Raw genomic sequence first — 17,925 nt, 5'->3', positions numbered from 1 at the left:
GAAAATGTGGGCATTTTATATTACGGTGAACCCATTAGTGGTCAGAGATTGGCAGAGATGGAAAGATGGCTGGATTCCTGGGCCCCTCCACCAAATTCCCTCTAGTTTATAACATGGCTGATTCTAGACCCTTGGTGTGGGTGCATCCAGCTTTTTAGGCTAGGGCAGTAACAGCAGCACACACAGCACTCTATTAGCATCACCCTGTTGGCATGAAGGTGTAGTAGAAGGCTCCTTCTGAGGCCAGTCAAGGACAACGAAGCCCAGCCACTCTCCAGAGAGCTATGGTGGCATTTCTATAGTTTATAGGGCCTAATCAGGGCAGGAGGGAAAATGCTGCTCCATTTGAGTATGCAGATACTGTGTACATTTCTTCAGAAAGTCTACATTTCCTAATGAGCTTTAAATAAGCAGCTTTATCTGCCTCAGCCCTCTGAAGTCAGCAGCTGGGGTGGGAAGAAGGCAGAGAAGGACTGACATTCCATTCTGATCTGCATTCTGGAGTGCCAGCAAGGCTGATTTGTCTGTTACCAAACGCAGGCCTCTGCTGTCCCCCGCCTGTGGTCTCCCTCACCTTAGTGCTAGTGAGAACTTTTCTGCATCAGGCATTACAACATCTCGGTAGTGACCCCAGCAACAGGGACCCCTGGTGTCCCAAGTAGCCCCCAGGCCCATCCCTGCGCCCCAGGCATGAGAGAATTTTCTCCCTTACCTGGGTGCTTTCCGTGGCCTCTGAAGCAACAGGTGCCTGTGGCTCCTCAACTACTTTTTGGGAACTCTGGCTGCTACTCTTGACCTTAGCATCTGTGAGAGAAAGAACAGAACAAAGACAGAAAATAGATGATAAATACCTGCAAAACCACAGAAAATTGGGCAGCGTGGTCATGTGTTTTTAAACTACAGCATGTCTGAAGAATTTTATTCCAGAGGGCAATACCTTGAGGTGGGAAGAGCAGGGTATCTGCAGCCCACCCAATGCTGACACTGATACAGGGATCCTGGGCAAGTTCCTCCCTTGACCTCTCTGTGCCTTCATCTGCATGATAGAGATGAGATACAGCTGCCCCTGGGCGGAGTTGTGGAAGTGAAACAACGCATGGTGGGTCTGGCCCAGGCCTGGCTTGCAGGAGGCCATGCCATGCTACCTCTGTCAGTCACTACTGGGCAGTGGGATGCTTTGACAGTGCCCCCACCCCCGCCCTTTGAAGTTTACGAACAATGGATTATCAACTTCCTGGATGGCAGGCTTTGAAATGATCTTAAGACAGAAGGTGGAAAAGACCACAAGTAGCTACATCAGTGCCACCTAATGCCAAGGGTTATCACAAGGGCTGCTTGCTCTTTGCTTGCAAATACCATGAACTTGTGGTCTGCCAGTGACCATGATGTTCACTTTTCTATTTTCTAAGCAAGAAGAACTGGAGTTGAGCACTCTTGTTTTAACACATTCTGGAAAGTCAATAATCAGGGTAGGCTTTATGTATTTAACCTGTAATAAAAAGTATAGTAGAAAAAAAAATTTTCCCATTTTGTCTGCTCCTCCTCTTCCTCCTGCTCTGGCATCTCTCCCTCCTCCTTCCCCTCTCCATCTTTTTTCAAATCCTTCTATTCTGAAGGAGGGTGATGGGGAGAGGACATTGCAGGACATTGCTTGCTCTGCTTTCTGCCTCCACCAGTGCCCACTGCTGGGGAATTCTCAGCCAGGACATCTGCTCTCAGCCCTTCTGCCTTAACTCAGAGAATCCCTGGGACGCTCTGCCAGGTGGCTGTCCCACCTCAGCAGTGCTGTCACAGACACAGGAGGGACTATGGGCGCACTGGAGGCTCCAGAGACACCGCTGCTCTGTTGTCTTGTTTTTAACCATCACATCAGACACTGTAAGGCCAGGGGCAGCCCAGGGTCCTCTCTGCTTCCTCCTCTCCCACGGTGTTCTAGTGTCTGCCACAGCAACAGCCCCTGCAGATACCTCTCCACCCCAAATCACCAGATCACTGCCTCACACTGCCTTCCGGCAAAGACGTAGGTGAATGAAACAGAATGAAATTCTAAGATAAAAAATAGAAGCCCAGGGAGGTATAAAGGGCATAATTGGAGAGGTGCAAAATGTTAAAGGTACAGTGAGAGTGAATCACATCTCAGCTTAAAAGGTACCTCTTTTGGCATGAAGAGAAAATATCCTGAGAAGAGAAGGGCAAAGCACTTAGAATCTCTCTTCTGAAGAAAGATGCTTTGAGGAAAATAAAAAGTTCACATCTCTAGTTCCTGAATATGTCTTGCACCCTGCGGGTTTTCCAGGGTGCCTATGGTTTCCATAGTCCAGGGTAGACTATGTGGGGTAGATTCTAGCATTCTCGTGATGACAAGAGCAGCATGCTTTTTATTTTAATTGACTTTGTTGTTGAGATATGACACACATACAAAAAGTGTACAGCTCAGTGAATTTGAGATTTTAAAAACCACTTAGATGAATATATAAAACATCTCTAGCACCAGCTTCCCTATCCAGTCAATATTCCTCTCAAAAGTATCCACTATTTTGACTTTTACCATCAATGATTAGCTTTACTCAGCAGCAAATTTGTGAATGAAGAAAACATCCACTCCCTATTCTTGTCATACTTTATTTTTTAAAAAATATACTTCTTTCCTATTTTAAGTTTTAAACTTGAAGAACTAAAAAATGCAACTAAAGAAAAGGCAGACATTCCCTGTGCATATATTTCTTTTATAATTAAGACAAGATTACTAAAAAGCAAAAAGTGTTAAAGATTGGATCAAATTTGTGATGAACTAATAACCCTGGTGACTTAACTGTTTGACAGTCTAATGTTCATGAGACAATTACCAACTACGATGACTAATTGCCTTGGCTAAACTGCCATGAGGTGTTGCAGTCTATTATTAAGCAGCTGCCATTCTGGTCCCTAGAGGTGGCTGCATTTCAGAACTGGGCGAGGTGATGCTATATTTCTCTTTCCAGTGTCTCTGGGGGGGTTTGTGAGCTTTAATTAGTTACTGTTCATAATGTACCCTGAGACCCTCGAATGGGAGATGCTATCCCAGGGAAAGCAGAGGCAGTGGTATTAGGTAACACACAACTAAAAATATGACTGAGGCTGAAAATTTAATTGTTATTTTATGGCTTATACCACCTAAGTGACTTAGAAGTTATGAACTAGTGATTTACTCTAGTGGGAGTGAAGGCACAATTTGCCAGGACTTTCTCTAAGTGAGTCTGCTTATCTGAAGTGGGTTTACCGTGAAGCTATTAAAGCTAGAGCTACCTCCCTAGCACAGGCCTCTCTTAAGCACAGCATCTACTGTTGCATTCATTATTTTCATAATTATCCCTAAAGAGGCCTCCAAATTATATAGACTTTAGGTCCCACAATAGTTTGGATCTATCCTACTCCTTATCTAATAGGAATAATACATAGGGGATACGAAATAGTACATCTTAAAAGCTTTAGGAATAAATAATATGTAATCTTATATTTTTCATATTTATTTTAAATATCCATCAAAAATCTCAATAATATTTTGTGTGTAATGAAATAAACTGATTCTAAAAGGGTAAATATGGAGGAATAATGACTAAACAAAATTTTAAGAAAGAAGAATACAGAGTAGGCAAAATTCCTTACTGAATATTAAGACATATTATAAAGTCACAGTTATTAAAACAGTAGGTTATTAGGGTAAGAATAGAACAGGATAAAATTCATAGAATAAAATTCAGAAATAGAGTGAGATAGTTATGAAATGTTGAAATATGTTAAAAGTGGCACTTCAAATTAGTGGGGAAAAAATAAAATATTTGATAGTGTTGTCTAACCTTATGAGAAAAAATAAGTTTTGGCCCCTATTTCGTACTACACACAAAAAATCATTGTAGGACAGGAGCAGTGGCTCATGCCTGTAATCCTAGTACTCTAGGAGGCTGAGGCAGGAGGATTGCTTGAAGGTCAGGAATTCAAGACTAGCCTGAACAAGAATGAGATCCCTGTCTCTACAAAAAAATAGAAAAATTAGCCAAGCATGGTGGCACATGCCTGTAGTCCCAGCTACTCAGGAGGTGATTCAACGATCATTCGAGCCCAGAAGTTTGAGGTTGCAGTGAGCTATGATGATGCCACTGCACTCTAGCCTTGGCAACAGAGTGAGACTGTCTCAAAAAAAAAAAAAAAAAAAAAGCCATTAGATTATAGCCTAAAGATTTTTAAAAACCCACTTTGAAATTACTAGAAGAAAATACAGGCAAATATTTCTATGATATTGTAGGTGGGGAAACCCTTCCTGAGAAATGCAGTAAGCAGAAGTCATAAAAGAAAAATATTGGCATATTTGACCACACCAATATTTAAAAGTTCTTTCAAAAGCACCCTGAAAATGTTTAAAAATAATTAGATACATGAATAAAATATTTGCAACAAATATAATAATAGGTCAATGATTGAATTCCAAGAAACAGAAACAACCCTATAGGCAAAGGAAATGAATTGACAAGAAATGTAAGTGACCAATAAACACGAAAAGTGTTCAACCTCAATAGTATGTGGAGAATAGAATTAAACAACTGGTATTTCTTTCCACACCTATCATATTGGACAAGTCAAAAATTCTGACAACACTAAGTACTGGGGAAATAGGAAAGGCTCAGGAGGAAGGCCACTGGTACAGCCATGTTTGGTGGCTATGTATCACCAAGCCTACCAAGAATAATCCTGGGAATGCAGCCTGTAGATACTCTTGCAAGGGGCCCAAGGAGACACGTACAAGGGTGTTTATTGCAGCACTGTTTGCAATAGCAAAATAATGGGAACAACCTAAATATCCATCCAAGGACAAATGTGGCACATTCCATACAGTGCTATACAGAAGGTAAAAGGAATGTCCTAGACCTATTCATATCAACATTATTAGATCTCAAAAAGCTGAAGAAGGAAATTTCTAACCATTGCATATCCATATGATACCATTTATGTAAAAAACACTCCCTCAAAAAGGTAGTGTTTTTTTCTATGAATACATGGACTTTATATAAAAGTACAAAAAAAGAAATCTGGAAGCATACATACTAAAGTTATAACAAGGGCTATTTCTGGGGATGTGAGGGAAAACCAGGATTGGAAGCTGATCACAAGGAACTCAGCTTTAACTACATGATCCTAATATTTTTAAGGGAGGATAGTTTCATATATTATATTACTAATGCAATTAAAATTCCAAAAAAGTTTAATTATAAATGTAAATTTCTATCTTCAAAATATTATAAAATGGTAATTTTTGTTTAGTGTTTGAATATTATGGATGACTTCAGAAAAGACTGACTAATGAATTTAAGGCACTCAGTTTTAAGAGGAAGAGAAAGGAAAGATTAGAGATTCAAGTTAAATCATTCAATTCAAAGTTCAATGGAGGACTAGTTACAGACACTCTATTAAGTACCTAGAAGTAAATAATGAATAAGTTGCAGACCTTATTCTTAGTGGCTCTGAAGTGATCAGGCTACATGGGGGTGCACACCCCCCACCCCAACTATCTTACTGTGTAAGAGTTGCTAGAACAGAGGTATGAAGAAAACAGACCAGTGTTCATTTACTTGTTGTTTTATTCATTTAAAAATATATACTTCATACCTACCATTTGTTAGACAAACATTGCTAGGGATTCAGCAAGTAAGCAGACAGAAGAGGGCCTTGCACTGCTGAAGCAAGTTAGTAGGTATACAAGAAAATATTAAGGATGGAACATAGAAAATCAGATCTCAGGTCGGGTGTGGTGGCTCATGCCTGTGCCTGTAATCCTAGCACTCTGGGAGGCCGAGACGGGAGAATTGCTTGAGCTCAAGAGTGTGAGACCAGCCTGAGCAAGAGCGAGACCCAGTCTCTACTATAATAGAAAGAAATTAGCCAAACAACTAAAAATAGAAAAAATTAGATGGGCATGGTGGTGCATGCCTGTAGTCTCAACTACCTATGAGGCTGAGGCAAGAGGATTACTTGAGCCCAGGAGTTTGAGGTTGCTGTGAGCTAGGCTGACACCACAGCACTCTAGTAGCCGGGGCAACAGCATGAGAGTCTGCCTAAAAAAAAAAAAAAAGAAAAGAAAAGAAAAGAAAATCAGATCTCAGTGGCTGCTTTAGATAGAGTGGTCAGAAAAGTCCTCCCTGACAATAAGCTGAGACCTGAATGACAAGAAGTAGCCCTGAGACAATAAAAGACAAAGGCAACAATGAGCACAGAGAACTCTTTCAAGGAACTTTCCTGGAGAGTGAAGAAGTCCTTATTTCTTGCCATGTTTTTCTGCCTTGGTTGGCCACCTTCCCTTTGGTCTTCTTTGTAATTCCTGCGGCTGCTCTAACAAATTACCACTCACTTAGTGCCTTAAAATAACAGAAATTTAATCTCTTATTGTTCTGGAGGCCAGAAGTTAGAAATCAGTATCCCTGGGCTGAAATTAAGGTACCAGAAGGGCCATGCTCACTCCCCAGGGTTCTAGGAGAGAATCTATTCCTTGTCCCTTTCAGCTTTTGTAGGCTTCAGCACTCCTTGACTTGTGGCTACATCATTCCACTCTCTGCTTCCATGATCACGTTGCCTCTTCCTCTTCTGCCTGTGTAATCTCCCTCTGTCTCCCCCTTACAAGGATGCCTGTGCCAGCATTAAGGGCCCCTCAGATGAGGATAGTCTCCTCATCTCAAGATCCTTACTCACAAAGAGGGCAGAGCAAGATGGCCAAATAGAAATCTCTAGCGATCATCTCTCCACATGAACACCAAATTCAACAACTATCCACACAAGCAAGCACCTTCAGAAAAAACAAAATCAGGTGAGCTATCATATTACCTGATTTTACCATTATATCAAGGAAAGACGCACTGAAACGGGCAGAAAAGACAATCGTGCATTGTCTATGCCACCCCTCCCCCAGCCCTTGGCAGTGCCGCACCAGCACCACGAGTGGAGAGAGAATCTGTGTGTGCAGGGGGAGGAAGAGTGAAATGATTGTGGGACTTAACATTGAAACTCAGGGCCCCCCTGGCACAGGGGAACACAGCACAGGGCAGAATTCTGCTGGTGCCCATGGAAGGAGCATTTAGACCAGCCCAGCTAGAAATCTGATTTCTGGCTCCACCAACTGACAAAAAGCAGCCTGGGGCCTGGACTAAACTCATAAGGCAGTTGGGCCACAAAGGCTGCAGTCCTTGGGCAATTCCTGTGGCTGTGCTGGTTTGGAGCCAGTGGACTTGGAGTGCATGTGATCCAGTGAGACACCAGCAGTAGCAGCTAAGCCAGTGCCTGTGTTACCTCCCACCTCAATTACAGGCAGTGTGGCTCCGGAAGAGTCTACTTCCACTTGGAAAAAGGAAAGGGGAGAGTTCGAGAACTTTGTTTTGCAACTTAGGTACCAGCTCAGCCACAGTAAAATAAAGTACTAAGCTGATTCAGCAGACTCCTGAAGCACCTCAATTGCAGGCCTTAGTTCCGGGATAGCATTTATGGACCCAACCTGGGCCAGAAGGAAACATGCTGCCCTGAAGGGAAGGACCCAGTCCTGACAGCATCCCTGCTGCTGATATGGCTGTAGTGACCAAAGACTTAGATCACAATAGTCAATTCCCTTTGAATACTTGGAATGCCTTCTCAAGAAGGATGGGTTTAAACGAACCCAGACTGTGAAGATTAAAATAAATACCTAACTTTTCAATCCCTAGATATCAACGAACATACATAAGCATCAATAACATCCAGGAAAATATGATCTCACCAAACAAACTATTAATAAATAAGGTACCAGTGACCAATCCTGGAGTGATGGAGAGATGTGAACTTTCAAAGAATTCAAAATAGCTATCCTGAAGAAACTCAATGCACTTCAAGATAACACATAGAAGGAATTTAGAAGCCTATGAGAGAAATTTAACAAAGAGATTGAAATAATTTTTTAAAAATGAGCAGAAATTCTAGAGCTTAAGAATTCAATTGACAAACTGAGAAATGCATCAGAGTCTCTCAACAGCAGATGGACCAAGCAGAAGAATTAGTCAGCATGAAGACAGCTTATTTGAAAATACATAGTAAGAAGAGAAAAATGAAGCATACCTACAAGAAAGATCTAGAAAATGGCCTCAAAAGGGCAAATCTAAGCATTATTGGCCTTAAAGAGAAGGTAGAGCAAGATTGGTATAGAAAGTTTATTAAAAGAAATAATGACAGAGAACTTTGAGAACCTAGAAAAATATATCAATATTCAGGTATAAGAGGGTCATAGAACACCAAGCAGATTTAACCCGTACAAGACTATGCAAGGCATTTAATAATCAAGCTCCCAAAGATCACAGATAAAGAAAAGGTCCCAAGGGAAGCAAAAAGAAAGAAAGGAAAAATACCATATAAAGGAGCTCCAGTGCATCTGGTAGAACAGCGGTTCCCAATGTTTTTTGGCACCAGGGACCAGTGTCATGGAAGACAATTTTTCCAGGGATTTGGGGATGGGGAGGAGGTGGAGCTCAGGCTGTGATGGGAATGATGGGGAACAGCTGTAAATACAGATGAAGCTTTGCTTGCTTGCCTGCCACTCACCTCCTGCTGGCGGATACTCCCCCACGCCCTTCATCCTGGTTCCTAAGTTTCATGGAAGACAATTTTTCTACAGACAATGGAGAGGTAGCAACATTAAGTATTGGGGAACAGTACTGGGGAACAGTACTGGGGAATAGCTAAGGTAGTGCCTGTGTCTCATCCTCATTGTCTGTCAGTACTGTTAGTGTTGTCATATATTTGCAAACTACCCATCTGATCAGGGATTAACAACCAGAATATATAAGGAGCTCAAAAAACTCAATAGCAAAAAACCGCTTCAAATAATCTGATTAAAAATGGGCAAAGGATCTGAATAGTCATTTCTCAAAAGAAGATAGACAAATGACCAACAGGTACATGAAAAAATGCTCAACATCATTAGTCACTAGAGAAATGCAAATCAAAACCACAATGAGATATCATCTCACCCCAGTTATAATAGATTTTATTCAAAAAGATGGAAGAACAGATGCTGGTGAGGATATAGAGAAAGGGGGAACCCTCATATACTGTTGGTAGAAAGGTAAATTAGTACTACCACTATGGAAAACTGTATGGAGATTTCTCAAAAACTAAAAATAGAACTATCATATGATCCAGTTATTCCACTACTGAGTATATCCAAATGAAAGAAAAACAATATATTGAAGAGATATCTATACTCTTATGTTTACTACAGCACTATTGATAATAGCCAAAATATAGAATTAACTTAAGTACCCATCAATGAACAGATAAAGAAAATGTGGCATATATAGACACACACACACACACACACACACACACACACACACACAAACACACACACATAGTGGAATATTTTTCAGCCATTAATAAAGAATGAAATCCTGTCATTTGCAGCAACATGGATGGAACTGAAATAATTACATTAAATAAAATAAGTCAAGCACAGAAAGACAAATATTACATGTCCCTATTTATATGTGGAGCTAAAAATGTGGATCTCATGAAGATAGAGAGTAGATTGGTGGTTACCAGAGGCCAGGAAGCCTAGTGGTCAGGGGGAGGGGGGCATGAAGAAAGCTTGATTAATGGGTATATACAGTTTAATAGAAGAGATAAAATTTAGTGTTTGATCAATTGGGGGACCATAAGTTACAATAATCTACTGTATATTTCAAAGTAGCTAGAGGAAAATAATTTGAATATTTCTAGCATAAAGAAAAGATTAATATTTAAGGTGATAGATATCCCAATTACACTCTTTGACCTTTACAAATTATATGAATGTATTAAATTATCACATGTACCCCAAAGTGTATTTCTTTTCTATTCTTTGGAAATAATAAAACTAACTTTTAAAATAAACTAAGTAATAAACTTTCAATGTATAGAAGAGAGAATATGCTTCAAATTATTTTATGAGGCTAGCATAACCTCATTTCCAAAGTCTGGCAAGAAAATTTCAAGAAGTGAAAGTAGCAGGCCAATCTCATTTATGAACATAGCTACTAAATCCTTTCTTTTTCTTTCTTTCTCTTTTCTCTTTTCCCTCTCCTCTCCTCTCCTCTCCTCTCCTCTCCTCTCCTCTCCTCTCCTCTCCTCTCCTCTCCTCTCCTCTCCTCTCCTCTCCTCTCCTCTCCTCTCCCCTCCCCTCCCCTCCCCTCCCCTCCCCTCCCCTCCCCTCCCCTCCCCTCCTCTCTCTCTCTCTCTCTCTCTCTCTCTCTCTCTCTCTCTCTCTCTCTCTCTTTCTTTCTTTCTTTCTTTCTTTCTTAGACAGAGTCTCACTCTGTTGCCCAGGCTAGAGTGCCGTAGTGTCAGGCTAGCTTACAGCAAACTCATACTCCTGGGCTCAAGCAATCCTGCTGCCTCAGCCTCCCGAGTAGCTGGGTCTACAGGCATGGGCCACCATGCCCGGCTAATTTTTTCTATATATTTTTAGTTGTCCAGCTAATTTCTTTCTATCTTTAGTAGAGACGCAGACTCACTCTTGCTCAGGCTGGTCTTGAACTCCTGACCTTGAGCCATCCTCTCGCCTTGGCCTCCCAGAGTGCTAGGATTACAGGAATGATCCACCACGCCTGGCCACAAAATCCTAACAAAACATTAGCAAACAAAATCTAGCATTGCAGAAAAAGAATAACATATCAATACTAAATTCTGAGCTCTTTACATATTAGGTAAAATAAGACAAAATTGAGATTAACAAAATAGCTAACATACAAAAGTCAATCAAAGTTATTCACCTTATTAACAAAATAATAGAGAAGACTTATCATATAATCCTCTCAGTGAGCACAGAAAGAAGCATTTTATAAAATTCAATTTGATTAAAAAATCAAACCATTCATGATGAAAACTCTTAGAAAACTAGAAACACAGAAACTTCCTTAATCTGATAACAAGTGTTCACAAAGTCATCCTTAGTGGTGAAATACTGAAAGCTTTCCAATTAATATTGATATCAACAAAAGGATGTCTGCTAATACATCTTCCATTTGAAGTATTAGCCAATGAATTAAAAAATTAAAAGTATAAATATTATAAAATAAAAAATAAAAATTTATATTATACAGGGAAAATATAAAAGAATCTACAGATAAATGCTAGTTAGAATCAATAAGTCAGTATAGCAAGGTTGCCAGATACAAGTTCAATATAAAAAAGCCCATTGAATTCCTACATAACCACAAACAATTTGAAAACAAAGATTTTAAAAAGATATTTACAATAACGTAAAAATATCAAATAAATCTAGGAATGAATCTAACATCAATGTATAAAGCCTCTATGCACCAACTATAAAACATCTTAGAAAGAAATTAAGAAATTTAATTACCCCTCCATAAACAAAGGGACATATCACGCTTGGAGATTAGAAGTCTTTATATATTATACAGACACCAGTTCCTTCCAAACTAATCTATAAATTTGAAGTAATCCCATTCAAGATCCCAAAAGTTTTTATTTTTTGGAACTAATTATCAAGTTTATGTGGAAAATCAGACAACGAAGAATTAAAAACACATTCTTAAAAAACAAGGTGGAAAGACTTTCTCTACCACTGTCAAGTTTATCTATCATAAGGCTATGGTAATTAAGATGGTACTGTGTTGACAAATACAATAGAGAATCCCCAAGAGATGCACCCCTTTATGGACATTTAATTTATGACAAAGGTGGTATTGCAATTGGGGAAAGAATGACCTTTTCAATAAATGGTACTTGGTCAATTGGATATCCATTTTTTTAAAATAAAATTTGATTCCTATATCACACCATACATGAAAATCAATCACATGTGAATGGTAGATCTAAATGTGAAAGGCAAAACATGGGGCAGGAGACTAGAGAAAAGTGGTCTAGGATTCATTCTTCCTTCCTAGCCCCATGCCAAAATTGTCTCTGCCCAAGACTTGGAGGACATTGCTCTGAACACTTTATTATAAAATTTCTTGTGGTACAATATGGGCCTAGGAATGGAAATATTATATCATATTAAATACAATTCAAAGTTAAACATATTATATAGGACAAAGATAGTTATTTTACATCTGTGAACTTAAGTAAAATTTTAAGGCTCAACCCCAACTGGCTGACTGAATGGACACCCTCGTGGCCAAAGGAATATCCTAAAATTATATTGTCTGCCAGGAGGAGGGAGGTCAGATATGCCTTATCATGCCCCCCCTCCCTTCTTGGGGACTTCCTCTGTAACCATTAACAGGCCAAAAGGCATGCAAAATAAACCTGCAGGTCCTTAATTTACACAACAAATCTTTGTCCCTTGACTTACCTCTGATAACAGCTCCTTATGTTAAAACATTCCAAGCCTTTAGACAAAGCTTCATGTCTTTAACCAATTATAATCCAAAGAATCTTTAAACCCACCTATAACCTATAAGCACCCCCCTTCGAGATGTCCCACCTTTTTGGGCCAAATCAATGTATGCCTCCCACATATTGATTTACGACTTTACCTGTAATCCCTGACTCCCTGAAATGTATAAAAACCAAACTGTAACCCAATCACATACAGTTCACTGCTCAAGGCCTCTTGGGAGTGGCTCTGGGTCATGGTCCTCAAATTTGGCTCAGAATAAGTCTCTTTAAAATTATTTTACACATTGATAAGAGATATCCATGACCACCATCTTATCATGAAAATGCATGCACCAAAGAGCTCTATGTTCTTCTTCTCTTTTGGAGATCTCTAACCTCAGAACTTCTGGCCCTAGTCTTCACTCCATAGCAATCAGCCCTGCTCCTTATTTGTGAAACTTCCTGAGAAGTTTCAAATGAGGGAAATGAAGAGATTAACAACCTACCGAGGTGGTATGGAGGTTATTTTAAACTGAAAATATCTGAACTGTCAGCAGCCACAGAAAGAAAAATTATCCAAACTCAATCAGAGCCTCCTGGAAATACAGCAGCCATTGACCCCTTCTCCCCCAACACCCCCAGGGAGTTTCCTGATTAGGAGAAAACTGACCCTTAGTATAGGAAGTGTCCTTAACCACCCCTCTGGGGGAGCTTCTAGGCAGGAAGGAGACTGACCACTTCCATTAGCATCAAAAAGACCAGTAGAGGGATAAGCGCAGTGGCTCTGGCCTGTAATTCTAGCACTTTGGGAGGATCGCTTGAGGCCAGGAGTTTGAGACCAGCCTGAGCAAAAGTATGATCTCATCCCTACAAAAAATTTAAAAATTAGCTGGGCGTGGTGGCATGCGCCTGTAGTCTCAGCTACTCAGGAGGCTGAGGCAGGAGGATTGGTTGAGTTCAGGAGTTTGAGGTTGCAGTGGGTTATAATGATGTCATTGTACTCTAGCCTGGGTGACAAAATAAGACCCTGTCTCAAAAAAAAAAAAAAAAAAGACCAGTAGAACTTTCCATACTTTCCAAGTGAGGTTGAAGGAGCTCAGGAAGTTTCACCCAAAAATATGACTCATTGGTATAATGACTATTTTGAATTAAAGGCCCATAGAGATCAACAGGCCCTTGGAAGGGGCTTTCCCTCTATCTGCATAACCAGACAGCCAGAAAGAACAATTGACTTCCTTTCCCTGTTATTTCACCACATTGCAGGAAAGAAAATCAAGAATGCAACTATACCTGCTCCAAATAATTTTAAACATAATACCTGTTTCTTGGGCTAATTTACAAGTCAATCTGTTTCCCCCACCCATTCATCCTCCCTAGCAGCAATTTATTGCCCCTAAACAGAATTATAATACCTATATTTCTTATCTCCCTCTCCCCTCTAGAAGGAGGTATAAAAATATCTGGATCCCCTTGGGATACTGGGTAATCAATCACTCTGTGATTCAACCAGTGCACAGGATAACTAAAACTCTTCCTCTCCTTTATCTGTCCTAACTGTGAGTTGATCTTCCAGCAAACTTTCACAAAAGGGGAAGTTTCCCTTCATCCCCACAAGGCCTTACCACTTCCCTTTTGTTGAGTTGGCATATACACATTTACCTCTGGCTATTCAATGAGTTATTCACTACTACAGAGTACTTCCACATACATAATAATAATTTGTTCTCCTGTTAATCTATTGTCAGTTAATTTGCAGGCCCGTAATCCTAAATTGGTAGAGGACCTAAGTTGGTAGAGGAAAAGTCTTTCATCCCAACAAATGCTTTTATATTAAAACAAGAAAAAAAAAAAAGAAAATGAATTAATCAAGCAACTAGAATAGAAAGAGCAAAACAAATTCAAAGAAATTAGGAGGAGGTCATAAGAACAAAAGCACTTATTAATACATTACAAAGAAACCCATAGACTTCATAGATTAACAGCTAGTTCTTTGAAAAGACCGAACAGAAAAGTCTAATTTTAAAGAGAGGGTAAAAAGTAAAGACAACATTAAGGAAAAGCAAGAGATATAATCACAGCTACAGAAGAGAAGAAATTTGGGGTAAAGCTTCAGACTGAGCCCTTAGAAGCTGGGTCCATGCAGCTCCGGAGCATCCTGGTTAGAGGTAGAATGGAAGCTGCCTTGGTGAAATCTATTTTCGTCTCAAAGTGAGTCAGGAACCATTTACTTGAAATGGAGTATAGAGCAGCAGTTACCAGAGGCCGAAGCCAGCTCAAGCACAGAAGGACTGACTTACTGGGCAACCAAGAGCATTATTTACCCAAGTAGACCTCAACCACAGCAAGGATCTCTGCTGGGCTGCTGGGTGGGGCAAAGCTGAAACTCCAAGAGGGAAATAAAGTAGGATCATTTCATTACAAGTGAAAATCACAGTAGTCAATATAGAGGTCAGGAATAATGAAATTATTATATATTTCTGCACAGACTGGGATAAGCTAAAATAATTTTAACTTTTACCTAAAAGAGTCACTTTAATGAAGTGACACACAACATTATCGGTAATGAGACAGACTGAAAATGTGTCATGCCAGATAGTATAGACTGAGAACCCAGAGTTCCACATGCATGACATGAATCTCATCTTGAAGAAACACCAAACACAGGGATAAATTAAAGTGCATTCTACAAAACTATGGGCTTATAATTTTCAAAAGTGTCTAGGTCATGAAAGTCAAGGAAAGACTGACGAACTGTTCGGAACTGAAAGATAGTGTGACAACTAACTGTAGTTTGTTACAGTTAGGATCTGGACAGGGCTGGATCCTGTCTGCTATGAAGGACATCACTGGGACAAATGGAGAAACATAAATGGGGTTTTTGGATTGATGATTAAATGGTAGTAACATATTCATGTTAATTCTCTAATTTTGGTGGATGTTTGAGGTTGTAAAGTAGAATATCCCTCTTTGTAGGAAATATACACCAAAGTATTCAGAGGTGATACAGCATCATGTCAGCAACTTCCTCTCAAATGGATCAAGAAGGAAAAAAAAAGTACCTTCAACTTTTCTGTAAATTTAAGATTGTTTTCACATTTTAAAAAATAGAGGAAATAAAAACATTGTCTTAGTGCCACTTCCACAACTCCATCTCTTTTGTCATTTTAATTCATTACCTCCCAGAATTCTTCATAACACATGTATCATAGGTAGTTTTATTCATACTTCAATTCATTTTGCATTGATTTTTTTTTTTCACATAAGATTATATCTTAACCATTTCCCCTCACTATTTTTAACCTTCTTTGTAAAGGCTGGTACTCATCTGTCCAGTGGATATTGACAAGTTTAGCCATCTCCCTCTTGTGGGAGATTAGGGGTTTTTAATTTGCTTGTTTATTTGAAAATTTTTTGTTTGTTTTTAGTATTAAGATTAAGCTTTGTGACTATTCTTGAATATGTAACTTTTCATAGTATTAGCAATATTTTCTCAGGTTTGCTGTAGTTGAGATCAAGGAATACGAACATTTAATGGGTTCTGGTAACAATGACTAAATTTAATTCCAGAGTATTATATCAGTCAAACTTTAGAGCCATCAGAAAATCTCAGGGCTTATGGTACTTTCCCCCCAGAACAAAGTATTTTAATTTCAGCACATATTTACAATTCAGTAGGCAAAAGTGGGGGGGGGTGGATGTTGGGTATTAATGTTCATTTCAGTTTTAGGGAAGCTGAATATTTCCCCACACTTATTAAAAATACTATTTTTTATGTAGTTTCATGATTTGCTTATATTTCTCTTTATTCTAGAATATTTCATGTAGATTTAAATCAGCATTCAATAAAAAAGACAGTCTTTTTTCAGAGTTAGATACATGCATATACACATATATCATGTATATATATACATATACATACATACCTATATTTATACATAACTGTATGCTAATGGTTTTTTAATTCATATACTAAATTAAGCTTTTCTAGAAAAATCTAATTTCCTAACATTGATTCAAAAGAAATAGAAAATCTGAATCTACTTGTAACCTTGAGAAGAAAAGTTGTCAAAGATGTTTCCAAGGTGGCTCTTCGAGGTCTTTTGCATAGTTACAAGCCTATCTGTCCCTGGAGGTCTCAAAACACCAAAAACCCAAGCAAAATGCAGTGGAGAGAAGGCCCATTGACCAAATAGCAAAATAAATGGCTTCATGTTGGGCTTTAGAATTAATAAATTTTCCTTTGTTTGCTGCCAAGTGCAAAAACTGTGATTTTTTTTAGTAATTGCTTCCTTAGTTGCTTTGCTCAGATTAAATTTGGCCCATGATATTTTAAGAGTCGTCAAAATCCCTTTGTAAACAGAACTCACAGTGACCTCAGTGCGATGGGTGCAGCCCACAATGGGCTGATTTAATCAAGGGGGAATTCAGAGTATTTTCCGCAAGCAATTGATTTTCAGGAGAAAAGTCAGCAGGATCAAACAGCCAGTTGGGATGAAAATCCCTTGAATCACCCCTATCACTGTGTTTTCTAGTAACTAACTCCTGACTCCATATAGCGTAATAGCCAAATTACTATAATTATCCTGCAACACAAGTGGCATATCAACATTATTTTAAACATGGATTTTTTTTGCATAATCTTTCATTATTATCATTCAGCCTTCTATTTGAAAATGAAAAACAACAACAAACTGTGATCTACCCCCAAAAGGAAAAAGGTCACCAGAGAGAACAAATAAAAGGGTTATTTACATGTGAATATACTGAGATGTGTATTACAGTCAAATACACCCTTGAAATTCATTAAATGCCTTCTCCCCTGCTTCATAAATATGGGCAAAAGAGACATCCCTACTGAGAAAATAATCCCAGCACATAATGATCATAACGAATATAAATAAAGCCACTTTTCTTTCAAAGACCTCCAGGCCCTATATAAAAATGTGTTTGTATTTCCAGCATTGTGAAATGAATCTGACTGTTGGAGAGAGGCTGACTCATATCATAGGTTGCTCCAGTGCTGAAGAGGAAAATAGGAATGCAAATCCCAGTTATCTTGCTCTCTGCAAAATAATAGATTCTTAAGTATTTGCCATCTTTTGTTGCTGTTGTTGTTTTTGAAGACATTTGAAAGGGTTTAGAGACCAGCATTAGAATTAAGACAGAAAATTAGCAACAGGTTTTATTAAATAACCAGAAGGCTCACCAAGATAGGTTTTGGGGCAGTGTCCCTGACAAGTTCTGTGTTTCAGGTCTGGGTCATATTCTACCTGGTGTGCTACGAGTCCATGGGCTGTGCCCTCAGAACCCCTGCAAGAGTCTAGAGACTACTGACCTTGGAGATAACCTATTCAGCCTGGGCATAAGGTCTGATGTGATTTACTTGTTTTATCAACATCTCTAGTAAAGCATTAGAATTCACATAGTTAATTCTAGAAAACCAAAATTGGCAAGAGTAGCTAAAGCTTTGGAGGAATGAAATTTTGTTATTCTTCACATACTAAAAGATATTCAGTAGTTTAAAAAAGACAAAATTCAAATTGTAAAAAATATAAA

The 17,925-nt window shown here is 39.0% G+C and overlaps 1 protein-coding gene across 1 annotated transcript in view; it reads right to left on the bottom strand.

Moving 5' to 3' along the window:
* CFAP61 (cilia and flagella associated protein 61) overlaps positions 1-17,925 on the bottom strand; it is a 263,247-nt gene that overhangs the window by 193,239 nt on the left and 52,083 nt on the right. Inside the window, exon 9 of the mRNA XM_012757361.2 lies at positions 713-804. Coding sequence (XP_012612815.2) covers positions 713-804 — 92 coding nt within the window. The remainder of the gene's footprint in view (positions 1-712; positions 805-17,925) is intronic.

The sequence above is a fragment of the Microcebus murinus genome, chromosome 16 (genome assembly GCF_040939455.1).
Source record: "Microcebus murinus isolate Inina chromosome 16, M.murinus_Inina_mat1.0, whole genome shotgun sequence".
NCBI lineage: Eukaryota > Metazoa > Chordata > Mammalia > Primates > Cheirogaleidae > Microcebus > Microcebus murinus.
Note: the sequence above shows the minus strand (reverse complement) of the source record. Positions and strands in the feature narration are given on the sequence as shown.